The 13147-nt window shown below is 42.4% G+C and overlaps 2 protein-coding genes across 2 annotated transcripts in view; both read right to left on the bottom strand.

The window, feature by feature from the left end:
* Positions 1-45: 45 nt before the first annotated feature.
* bco1l (beta-carotene oxygenase 1, like) lies at positions 46-5230 on the bottom strand. The gene is made up of 11 exons (XM_085794887.1): positions 5081-5230; positions 4465-4593; positions 3641-3770; positions 3396-3543; positions 3146-3293; positions 2135-2355; positions 1776-2042; positions 1593-1698; positions 1422-1516; positions 615-726; positions 46-493 (listed from the first exon to the last, which is right to left on the bottom strand). The coding sequence occupies exons 1-11, from the start codon at positions 5142-5144 to the stop codon at positions 327-329; spliced, it is 1587 nt and encodes a 528-aa protein (XP_085651013.1). The 5' UTR covers positions 5145-5230; the 3' UTR covers positions 46-326.
* Positions 5231-10480: 5250 nt separating this feature from the next.
* Positions 10481-13147, bottom strand: part of LOC146990504 (kalirin-like) — a 47616-nt gene continuing 44949 nt past the window's right edge. The window contains exons 55-57 of the mRNA XM_085794899.1: positions 12931-13102; positions 11244-11389; positions 10481-10682 (exon numbers count right to left, since the gene is read on the bottom strand). Of these exons, the coding sequence (XP_085651025.1) occupies positions 10497-10682; positions 11244-11389; positions 12931-13102 (504 nt within the window). The 3' untranslated portion in view covers positions 10481-10496. The remainder of the gene's footprint in view (positions 10683-11243; positions 11390-12930; positions 13103-13147) is intronic.

Here is a 13147-nt window from a genome sequence, read left to right on the forward strand (position 1 = left end):
CGTTTTGTCTTGTATGTTGTGATTTATGGTATTTTAAAGTTGTTTGAATGTTTCTTATGGGATATATTAACATTGAGGATGTAATTCTGGTGCAGATGTGCAGTTTGCAATTCAATATTCCAGTCTTAAATAGTAAAGATGGGAAATAAAATACATCACGAATGGAGGTTCTTTCATTTTCAGTGTATTAAATATTCCTCTAAATAGTTTTTAAAGTGCATAAAAAGACTAAAAACAAAAATATCCCGTGAACTTTTTTTTTTTTTCAAATATTTACACAAAAGCAAAAATGGTACACAATTTACATAAAGGAATAAATAAGTGATCTAGCTGGAGTGTTGGCGGTCGGCTGGAATGAAATATCCGTGCAGGTCCATGTGGACGCTGGCGGGGATGGCGGCTCGGGCGATCTCCTCGAAGGTTTTTGCGTTGAGGACGAGCATGAACGGAGAGATGTTTGGATCCGGAGAGATAACGGACGACAGTATCACTCCTGAAGGAAGAAGAATAGAAAAGGTTTGGACTAGTGAAAAAAATAGACTTTACTCTCTGATGGTTTAATGTTGATTTAATTTTTTTTTTGTTTTTATGAATTAGTGTGTTGAATCGCTCACCGTCGTCTTCCTCCGCGGCGTCCGGAGAAGCGACGAACACCGGCTCTGAAGGGAAGCAGTTGTCCTCCCGCCACTCGATGTGGGTCCTGGTGACGATGTCGAACTTGGCGATCTGTTGGACGAGAGCATTTGATGGTAAATCAGATGTGAGGTTGTGATACTTTTAAAGGGATAGTTCAACATTTTGACAAATTGGCCCATTGCAATAATCCCTATAGTCATAGCAGTGGGTTCGTTACCTTTAATTGTCGGTGCAAGCTATTTTTAGAATGGCGGAGCAGAGCCGTGAGCTGCTCAGAGCTACGCTACGGAGGCTCATGGGATTTCTTGGTTTCCCTCATCAAACTCATCAAATACACAATCCAACAACTCCAAAACGCTCTGGTGGACAAGTTGTGACCTGCACATTCACCACACTATGAGATAATAACACAACGCTACCAGACAGAGTTGTTTTAGAGGGAAATTCATGCAAAACCACTGATGCGCGTTGCCTTCAGGGACAGTTTTTCATCAAGCAGTCTCTGCATTTACCTCTAAAACAACTCTGTCTCATAACGTTCCATTATTATGTTGAACTATCCCTGTAAGTTTTGTTTCTCTAGAGATGTCGATGTGGATTGGTCCTTCAATCTGAGACTTGGATTTGGACGATACTACTGTAAATGGATTGTGATGAAGTTTGGTTCAGATCTCCATGGTTTCTGTCAGATATTCACGTCAGAAGGAGATATTTCACTGAGATGTTTCTGATCGACCATCATTTCCATGTTTCTGAAGTTCTTCCTGTTGATCGTGTTGCTTCACCTTGTTGGGATGAGGAGACAACTCCACCCTGGAGCCGTAGAAGTATCTGTACTTCTTAGCGTTGAACTTGTAGTTGATCCCGGGAAGCTCCAGACCTGTGGAGTGATCAGACTTGTTACTCCGGGAAAAATTAGTTGAACCTTTGACCAACAATGTGGATGGATGGCGAACCTTCGAACAGAGTGTCAGGCACACAGTGGACCGATCCGTCCTCCTGCACCACGGCCCGGGCCGTCGTGTCCGTCAGCGTCACCATGTTGGTTCCTCTGGGAGATTCCTAGGAAACAGAAACTCCATCAACACCAACATAAAGCGGATGAACTCCTAACAGCCACTGTGGCTCGTTCCTGGTACCTTGTGGACACCGAGCGGCAGGACGAATCTCTGGCAGATCGGTTTGGAGAAATTCTTGTTGGACTCGATGAAGGTGTCGGTCTCTTGCTTGACGTTCTGGATGTAGAACATGTCGTACAGGCCGCCGTCCTTGTAGCTGATCAGGTCAAACACCAAGTGGCCGTCGTCCTCGTAGGCGTTGATGTGGTGGAAAACCACCAAGGCGTCGCCGTAAAAATGGGTGGTCAGCCGCTTTCCTGTTTTTCTTTCGATGACGTGAAACAGAGTCTGGAGAAAAAGATCTTGTCTCACCAATCTGATGTGTCAAAAAAACATTTCAACTTAAATATCATCGGACTCGGTTTGTGTAACGAACTCACGATGTCGTCTTTGTCGAACTTGAGGCAGGTGCCCCAGCTGATTCCTCTGAAGTAGGCCGTGGCCAGTTTGACCATGTCCAGCTTGAAGGGCTGCTCCACGAACACAATGTAGTTTTCGGTCATGCCGAAGCTGTGGTAGTAGCTTGGGAACAGCGTGGATCGAAAGGGAATCGAACACACCTGCTGCACTTTCCTCAACGCCGGCTTCTTATGCTCTTTATCTGAAACAGACACACATATAGGTCATTCACAGTCTGCTCCTTTTCTCAAAATTACAACTTTCATTGTAATTTTCCAACCAACAAAGTCCCCAAAGAAATTTAAATCAAAAGCAACTGGATTTGTCTAGGAAGACATTTCACCTCTCATCCAAAAGGTCTTCCTATTCAAATAACCAAGTGCAGTTGCTTTTGATTTAAATTTCTTTGGGGATAACGACCTGGACAAATGAGAATATTCACAGGCCAACCAACAAAGAAGTATATGTATGCAAAAGTGAGGGCGCAAGATGGTTACAGACCAAGAAACAGAAATTACCGCGAACAAGGAGAGCACAACACACGATACAACGACTGAAACAGCAGGACACAAACGTTATATCTGTGTCTGGGGTTCAGTTTGGACGCTTCCCCTGAATAATGTGGCCATGAAACCATTTACAAAGTCCCAAACAACTGTGGAGAAGTTGGACAGTTCATATGAGGAGATAACTTTGGTGTCCCGCAAAGTCTGAGCAACAAAATCTATACCCGTCAAAGTGGGATGCAGAAGATCCGTCGCTGCTTCTACCATCAAATTGCAGGAAGACCAATGGAAAAGCTTTTGGATCAAGAGTAATGACCCTTTGCTATTGATTCCCCAACAATGAGCCCAATTCCGCCATTATTGGCAGAATTGGGCTCATTGTTGGAAGAGACGGTTGTGTAACGCAGATTTCCTGTTTCGTTGTCAATCAATCAGACTGTGTTAATTAGATGCAGAGGCGCTAGTCTGTAGATACACCTGGCCTACCTGAGGCGTCAGCTGGGACCTTGAAGATGACGTATTTAGGTCCTCCAAAGGCCATGATGGCCGTTCCCATGTTGTAGGTGTTGCCCTCGTCGTCATAGTGAGGATGAGCCGTCGCCAGGTTCAGAGCGATGTGGTTCCTGTAGTTTGTCTGGAGTTTGAATGAACACAGCAGGTTTTAGTTTAGTTTTCATGAACGCATCATGATCAGTGAGCGAGTGAGGATGCAGGACGGAGCGACGGACGGACTCACCCTGCCCACTGTCTCCAGGGTGTTGGGGTCGATCTGGTTGATGTAGTTGATCTCTGAGGAGGCGTAGTAGTCCTCGCCATAACGAATGATGTTAATCAAGTTGTTGTCAGTGAAGTCGGGGATGACGTTGGTGAGGTGTGTGAATACCCTGAGGGGAAAGGGAAGTAAAGAAGGAGTCAGTACAGGTCGAACATGGATGAATACATTACGGTCTTTATCACTGGAGTGACTCTGATCTCCTGTACCTGGAGAAGATGTTCTTGCAGGGATCTGGGTAGACCATGGTCCCGAACTCGGTGACGACGATCCGGTCCGCCTTGATGTTTCTCTTGTAAGTTTCACTCTTCAGAAACTTACTCCTGTAAGTCACCTCGCCTTAAAACAACAACAAACTCATTTTAAATCGTCACAAACACATCACACACAAATACACTATTGAATTCTATTGAAATAAATAACCAAATTTCAAAATCAATTTCAAATGCATTTTGAAAAAGAAAAAGAAATAAATGAATTTGCAAACTGAATTAGAAAATACAACTTTAAGTTGTTTCAGTCAGTTCAATCAGTCTTTTAAAAGGGAAATTCCATTTATTTGCATTTCCATTTCCTAATTGCATTTTCAAGTCCGATTTGAAAATGGATTTTCCAAATCAACCTTTGAAAAGCAGTGCCCCCCAGGTTCTAACTGCAGAGAACCAGAGGGGACTCTGCTTTTCAAAGGTTGATTTGGAAAATCCATTTTCAAATCGGACTTAAAAATGCAATTAGGAAATGCAAATGCGAATAGAAAATGGAATTTCCCTTTTAAAAGACTGATTAAAAGTTGTATTTTCTAATTCAGTTTGCAAATTAATTCATTTATTTCTCTTTTTCAAAATGCATTTTGAAATTGATTTTGAAATGTGGTTATTTATCTGGGAATTCAATAGTGTATTTTTTAAATGACTGTTTTAAAGTTGCTTTTTCAAATCTTTTTTGAAATTCCTCTTTTTAATTGATGTGTCCCCTGTGGTGCTCCATACACTCTGAGCTGATGCTGGCGTCGTGGTTTGAACTGAGGTCTCACCGTCGCTGAAGGTGAAGCTGTGGATCAGCGACATGCCGTCGAACCAGTGGTTGTACTCGGTGTTGCCCACGGAGAAGAGGCCGGGCCCGTTCCTCAGCAGAGTGCCCTGCAGCCATGATGGGATGGAGCCTGCAGGTGAACACACACACACACACACACACACACACACACACACACACACACACACACACAGGTGTTTATGTGTCGTCAGTGGTGCAGACATTGAGATTTAAAGTTCTCTTGAAGCTAAATGCCTTGGATGTTTGACAAAACCGAGCTTGTTTGTCGTTGCTCTCGTTGTGAAATGAGTGAAGTCTTAATCCAACACTTGTAAAAATGTGTCAGTCATAAATTTCAGTCATACAATTGCAATTGCATTTATAAAGGAAAAGAAAAATCACATTCCAGCTGCAGTGAAATAGATTCTCCCTTGTTTTAAACTATGTAATTGATTATTGATTCCATTTCATGCAGCTAAAACAGACTCCAACATGACTCTGTTGTTCCCTCTCCACTCTTTAATGAACCATTAAATCCTCCAGTGATTATTTGTAGAGAGCAGCAGCTAACGAAGCTCTTATCGACACCTGCAGATGTTAACGGCTCATAAACTCACCTTTCACTGCAGCTTTCACCGGCTCCGGAGTCTCTGATCCGTTCTTTGCAAAAATGGACTGCATGTTGTTTTCTCCCTCGGACCCACAGTCGTCCGTCCGTCCTCGTATACTTCCCAGAAAACACTGCTCAGTTGTCCCACCACAGACTGGAGCCGCAGGCCGACAGTAACTAACTTTATATAACTCCTGTGTTGTGTACGTGATTTATCTTCAGGCTTCAGTGAAATTAACCGTGGCACATAAACTGTGTGGATTGTGTAACCGTGGACTTCACTCGGCTTTTCACACTAAGTGTCGAAGGTCATTGGGTCACACACAACCTGCTGCTCTGTGAGTGGGATGAGTGAAACGGAGGAAATAAAAGAGTAAAACTAAATTTATTTGAAAATATTTTTATTAGTCTTTTGATAAATCACCCTGTAGTTAATCTAAATTGCCATATTACCTCCCTGTACTTTTAATTTGAAGGGGAACTTGCTGCAGCTGGATGGATCCTTGAACTGACCATAAAACTTAATTGATTATCAATCAAGTGATGATAACAGGCAGTGAGTTATAACATCCATCCCTATTATCACCTCTTTATAAACAGGTGACACTCTCAGCTTTGTAATGATTAATTCATTTGACTGTATTGTTAATTTTTAATATTTTAAGTTCAATAATATTCTCCCCAGGGCAGGAAGTCATAAATATTTGTATTATCAATTCACAGGGTCTTTGTTTAATCGTTGATTTGTTATTTCTATTACTGTTAACAGTTTCTCTATCAGTAGTTCAATCATTGTCGTCTTCTTTTCTTTTTGCTTTTCTTGTGTAGGTCTATCTATGTTTTTTTTTCTTTTTGTTGGTTTTTGTTTTTCGCACATTTATTTCCTGCCACATCTGAGTTTATTATTTATCAAAAAATAAAAAAAATCCAATAAAAATTGATCTGACACACAAAAAAATCCAATTAACAAAGCTGTCGCACAAAAAGCTGCTTAAAATTAATGGATATTCTGGTTCTTATTGAGTAGTGGAATCAAAATCGTCCCATTGTTGCTGTTTTAATTCTCACATTGATCCATGTTTTGTCAAATAACAGAATGTAGCCTGCAGTAAAATGTAAAAAAAAATGTCTTACATATTAGCCAGTTGTTTGTTTGGACAATGGATTATTTTGTCTCTTACCAGCTGTGTTTTATTTCTGAGTGAGAAGGTTCATTGTGTGAAAGTTAAGAGCAGCAGTAAGAGTGTGAACTTCAGACTCGTCTCTATCTCTCTGCTGTAATTGGTTTAATCAGTTTACTGCTTCGTGACTTGTCTTATCTGGATCTGTCTGCAGGTGACGGTGACACAGAGCCAACGCCAACGCTGCGTCCTGCTCGTTACTTAACATAGAAAACGATAATTACTTTTTAGATTGACTGAGATAAGAGTGTGACATTAAAACAGACGCTGGTTAAAAAAATATAAAATGTAATGAGATTTTGTTCTTATTTAGATTTAATATGCTGCACTGAGGTTCATGGCTTTGACACCAGAGCAGAGTTCATGTCAAACCTCACGTCAGCACAATGACAGTATGTTATGTAAAGATATATGATAAGACCATATACATATACAGTACCTAAAGACCTTAATCTACTCCAGTGCTCATGTAGGTTAATAATACGTGACATTTCAGAGTTAAACTTTGACTTAAACTAACAGATTTCACCATGAAACTTCCCAAGTTTATCACTCACATTAAGACAGTTATTTTTTGTATTACAAGTTTTGTCAAATTTTATGTTTAAATGTGTAAATTAGGCAATATCTGATTACATATGCGCAAATTTGCATACATTTCCAGAACCGAAATCTGAACAATGGATAAAGCTACTTTCAAACTTCTAGTTTTATTTAGTTGACATATTAGAGTCTTTAGTTTTTACAGAGGAGGATTTTGGATATCTCTTTTTATCACTCTGTAAATGAGAAAATACTGTCACCAGCCCTTAAAAAAAATCTAATTTCTCCATGTTTTTAGTAATAAAATGTTGTATAAATGAGGCTGTGAATGATATATCAACAAACCCCTCTGTAAAAACCTTCAGAATATAGAAAGGGATCAAAGTGGAAGGTTTGGTGTCTGGAAGTGCTGCTGAAGTGGAGATTTCTAGCTCAGAGTCTGAGTCTGAAAAACTCTTTCTGAGAAAATGGCCTTTAAAGATTTGGACTGTAAAATTCAGACTAACTATTGGTGAATTTAGGAGAAATTTACAGACAAAAGAGACAAAATGAAGTAAAATTAAGACCTTAATGTGGATTTTCTACCATTTCTTTCCACTATTCTGAAATATACAGACATGTTAAAGAAGTAAAATGGCCCAAAATGTGCACGAAAAAACAATGTTTTAGCCTGTAGTGTCTCAACTTAATCCATTAACAGTTTATAAATATCAAAGAGCAACAGATTTGGATGAAAAATGAAGTTTATTACAAACAACAACAGAGAGCTGTTAGCAGTCAGTTAGCAGCTGTTAGTTCTGTACAAATAACACTGTTTGATTGGTTAGTTGAGTTTTGCCGATCGGCAACAAGGCTAGGTCTCAAACAGCACCCTACGCCCTCTGTAGTGTACTATTCTCCGCCCGTAACCTGCCATAGTACACTACTTTTACACCTTTGAACGTTCGTAGTGCACTGCTTTCTATGCTACATCTCAACGTGCACTAGTTCCAGTCGTAAACCCTTGATAGTGTGCTATTTTCCACGGTGAACCCTGCTTAGTGCACTACCTTCCATTCTTAACTCTTTAATAATTCACTGTAGTGGAGTTGAAACACTTGGAAGTGCACAACTTTGCCCATCTTAGACTCTTAATAGTGCGCCACTTTAAACTCTAAAACCTTTCATCGTGTTAAACCCTCCACAGTGCACCACCTTAAACTCTTCATAATGCACTTCTTTCTTTCCGCCTTAAAAGTGCACGGTCACCGTCTTGTGCCCTTCGCAGTGCACTACGATCCGTGCTGAACCGCTCCGGTGCACTCCGAGTTGCGAAGTTGCGTTGTGAACACCATAAACATTATTATTATTATTATTATTACTATTATAATTATTATTATTATAATTATTGTTTTTAATCTTTTCTTTTTTTTGCATTCCCAGTCACAACACTGACATGTTGAAAACACAAAGTCATTTTTCATTCCTGAAAACAGCTCCTGAACAAACGCGGCGTTCAGATCCAGACCGACGCTGCGTTCAGGTCGCGTGGGAAATCCAAAGATTCCCATGTTCAAAAGTAGTTAGTACAGTACCACATACCTTAAATTTAGCGTCATTTACGTAGCTTTTTTATTAGCATTCCCACCGGACCTGAACGCAGCATTTTTAACTATTTAACTCGTGTATCGTGATGTTGGCTTCAGAAATTCGACCTCTTGAAGAAGAAAAGCAGCGTTCCACCTTAAAACCCTTTTATAGTTTGCTTTTGTCTCTCCGTTACGCCCTTCATAGTGCACGACATCCCCCCCCCACCCCCATACCCACCACCCCCACCCCCCACATGTAGTGCACTTTGACAGGACGTTTAGCTCCTTAAGGACCGGGGTGTTGTCTGAGAATGGCACCAGAGAAACAGAGAAGAGAGACAGAGAGGTAGAGAAAGAGAGACAGGTAGAGAAGAGACAGGTAGAGAGCGTGTTGAAGGTTACAGTTTGTCCTTTTTTGTTTTGTTTTTTTAAAGTAGAAACAGACGAGTCACAGTAGGTCGAGCTGTTTGTCTGCCTGTTGGACAGACAGACGGACAGTCAGTGAGACGGACAGGTGAGACAGAGAGACAGACAGGTTCAGTGTCCAGAGTTAGTGTGGGGGAGCAGATCGGTTCGGTTCGGTTCGGTTCAGTTCAGTTCAGGTCTGGTCTATTTACAGAAACAAGGAGATGCATAATCAGAATATCCAAACTAACCAGAGCTGCACACGCCCACCGGTTGCTATGGTAACACCGAGGAGGAGAGAGGGAGGGATGGAGGGAGGAGAGGAGGAGAGGTCGGGGGTCGCGACAGCTCTGGTTCCCTAAAAAGACGCAAAAAAAATTATTAACGGTGTCACCGCAAAACACAACGCAACGCTACGCCGCGACACCACCTAACTGTCTTCTCGCGGAAAAACACACGCACACATACACGCACACGCTCGCACGGGACAGTGTCACACACTCACACACACTCGCACTCTCTCAAACACACACACACATTTATATGACAAACAGTTTATCTCATTTTTTTCTTTCTACTGAGGTGAAAAACAGACTCTTATTATTCTTAATTATCATAATCGTCATAGTAATCTTCATCTTCATCATGTATATAGAGTGTGTGTGTGTGTGTGTGTGTACGTGTGTGTGTACATGTACATGTGTGTGTGTATATATGTGTGTGTGTGTGTGTCTTCAGTCTGTTTATACACACTATTCACAGGGTGACACGCAGAGAGAGAGAGAGAGAGAGAGCTCAGTTCTGATTGGCCGACGGGTCTCTTCATCTTTTTCCAGGAGACTTGTTTTGTTTCTTTTCTTTTTCTTATTGTCTCTTGTTGCTAGGCAACGGCAGCTTCCTGGAATCCGAGTCCCAGTTTGATGACGACGATGGCGATGATGATGATGATGATGATGATGATGATGGTTGCGACCTCCCTCCCTCTGACCAGTAATAATAGGAAACAGTCTGTTTGATGATGTCATCAGGAAAGGGGGCGGGGCCGTAAACTGGAGGCCGACCTGACGGCAGCATCTGATTGGACGAGGAGAGGAGAGGAGAGGGCGGAGGCGGTGCGTTCTTGGCGTGATGTTGAAGCACCAGGAGGGAGGGAGGAGTTTAACAGTACCTGCTGTGTGTGTGTGTGTGTGTGTTGTGTGTATTTTAACAGTGACAACCAATCAGGAGCCTTAAGTGTGTCAGGAAAAACCACGAGGGTCGAGGACGTTTTTCTTTTTTTTCTATTTCAGATTTGTTCCTATAATATAAATTAATCTCAAACTGATAAAACTCTGAAGATTAAATAATTATTGATTATTGATTTGTTTTGTTTTTTGTTTTTAATGTAATAACTTTATTAATCTGACTGTGAAATTAAAATGAACACAACATCCTTTTTGTTTTATTTTCTCCACAGCTACTTTATAAATCAAAGTTTAGTTGTTTTTAAGCCGTTGATCAGTCGGAACAACTTTTTTAATTTTTTAATTTTTTATTTTAAGGCGTCCTCTCATCGCCATGACAACGACCTCTGACCCCAGGTTCGCTGTTCGAGTTCATACTTGTAAACGTTGCTGCTCCCGTTGGTTTGCAGTGGTTTGGTTGAATCTCGGTGTGTATTTGTGTGTGTGTGTGTGAGTAGTAAACCAGACTCTGACCCTGCTGTCGGTGTGTGTGTGTGTGTGTGTCAGTGTGTGTTGAGCACGCTGCGCGGCACCCAGCCCTCGGCGGCCGGCGAGTCGCTGTTGGCCGGCCGGTAGACCAGACTCTGGCCCTGCTGGTTCGACGCCAGGATCTGGACCTTCTCCCCCCGGAACACCGAGATCTCGTCCTCCCGCACCGCCACGAAGTCCTGCGTCACCACGACCAGCTCCTGAAGGTCGCCGCCGTGATGTCACCACAAACACACAAACACACAGACACACAAACAGACAGGCGTCACTCAGGGTTCAGGTTCAACTCAAACTCAGAAGGAAAGGAAGACGGGAGAAACACTGCAAAAACTCTAAATCTTACCAAGAATATTTGTCTTATTTCTAGTCAAAATGTCTCATTTCTAGTCAAAATAATCTAATTCTACTTAAAATAAGACTCATCACATTAAAAAGTAGCTTGTTTTTAGACACTTTTTACTTCTTTCAAGCAGATTTTCACTTGAAATAAGTAGAAAAATCTGATAGTGGAGCAAGTTTTTCTTTCTTATTACAAGCACAAAAAACTTGCTTTCACTGGCAGATTTTTCTACTTATTTCAAGTGAAAATTTGTTTGAAACAAGTGAAAATTATCTGAAAACAAGTACATTTTTAGGCGATGAGTCTTATTTTAAATGAAAAGAGATTAGTTTTGAGTAGAAATGAGACATTTTGACAAGAAATAAGACAAATATTCTTGGAAAGATTTAGAGTTTTTGCAGTGAAGGACAGAAACTCAGACCTGGTCGTCCTGCTCGCTGTCGTGCTGCGGCTGAGGGGCGTGTCCGTTCGGCGTGGGCGGGGCCGACGGCGGTCGCCCCGACGACAGCGGGCGGGTCACTGAGATCCCGCCCTCTTTCCTCTGGTACTCGATGGGAGACTGGAGCGCTGTGGACAGGATCAGATCCAATCAGACCAGAGCAAAACAAACTTCGCTATTCAAACAGAATTCAAATTGTTCTATAAATATAATAATAATATTCTATTATTATTATATTTATATTATTATCTATTCTATATAATATATAGAAAATAACATTTGAAGGTGGAAACTAACGCTCCAACTTGTTCCTTCTGCAACGACGCAAATTAACGCCGTGCGTTTGATTTCCCTTCCTGAAGTTTTATATTGAGTTTGTAAAACTTAAAGGGATAGTTCAACATTTTGTCAAATTGGCCCATTGCCATAATCCCTATAGTCATTAGGCGGGTTTCCACTGCAGGAACTTCGGGGTAATTTTACGGGGCAGCCCCGTTGGTGCGTGTTTCCACTGCAGGAACCTCCCCCACAGGGCCATTTACAGGAACTTTTACGGGGGCCAACGGAGTACCTACTCCAGGGTAGGTACTCCGTTCGGCCCTGAAAAGCTCCTGGGTGGGGCTCGAGGTTAACCCGGCACTGATTGGCTAAAGCTAGAGCAGGCTCTGACGCCACCAGAAAGCACCAAAACAACCAGCATTTTTAAAAGGGGGAGCAGAAGGGGAGCATTAGCCTAGCAGACACCGCTGTAAACAACAAGAAAACAGCAGGAAGATGTACACAAATGGACCGACGATGATGTGCAGACATTGATTGCAGTCTACGGCACCGAGGAGATTCAGAGTGGGTTTGAGTCATCGCGGCGAAATGAAAATATCAGCGCACCTCGACACACTGGGGATCCATCACGCCACAAAACAATGCCGTCAAAAGTTAAAAAAAAAAAAAAAAAACTCAAGCAGGATTACAATCAACCGCCATGTGCAGAAACACACAAACCAGGAACGCGCCTACCGCCTCAGCTCCTTCCATCCTTCTTCGTTGTTGTTATGATTTTTGTGCATGTGCTTGTGACCTGCCTGGGTGACGTCACGGTCGAAACTGTCACACAACGATTAAGCGGCGATCGAAACTCATGACGTCGCCGTGGGGTCCGACTCTGCAGTGGAAACACGGCCACCGAGAGGGCCGGGTGAGAGGACGGTTCCTGTAGAAGTTCCTACCCCCTCCCTTTACCAGGAACTCCTGCAGTGGAAACACGGCTATAGCAGTAGGTTTGTTACCTTTACCAAGCTATTTTTAGAACGGCGGAGCAGAGCCGTGAGCTGCTCAGAGCTACACTACGGAGGCTCATTGGATTTCTTGGTTTCCCTCATCAAACTCATCAAATACACAATCCAACAACTCCACAACGCTCTGGTGGACAAGTTGTGAGCTGCACATTCACCACGCTATGAGATAATAACACAACGTTACCAGACAGAGTTGTTTTAGAGGGAAATACAGAGACTGTTGATGAAAAACTGTCCCTGAAGGCAACGCGCATCAGCGGTTTTGTATGAATTTACCTCTAAAACAACTCTGATTTACTATGTTTATTGTTAAAAGTTGTGAAATTACCTTGGCTGGAACAAATACAAAGAAAGAAACAAAGAAAAGGGGAACTGACCCGACAGGAAGTTGTTCTGTGCGTCCAGCAGGGCGGCGATGGTCTCCACCCAGGTCATCTTGATGCTGGCGGACGACGCCTGCAGCGTGAAGCGCTCGGCCGAGCCGCGCGACCACAGCACAAACTTACAGGGGTCGCCGTCCACGCTGTCCTGCATCGCCAGGTAACTCACCTGCACACACACACACACACACACACACACACAAAGCCCAGTTGA

The sequence above is a fragment of the Trachurus japonicus genome, chromosome 2 (assembly GCF_045865225.1).
Source record: "Trachurus japonicus isolate A0001 chromosome 2, Traja_1.0".
NCBI classification, from domain to species: domain Eukaryota; kingdom Metazoa; phylum Chordata; class Actinopteri; order Carangiformes; family Carangidae; genus Trachurus; species Trachurus japonicus.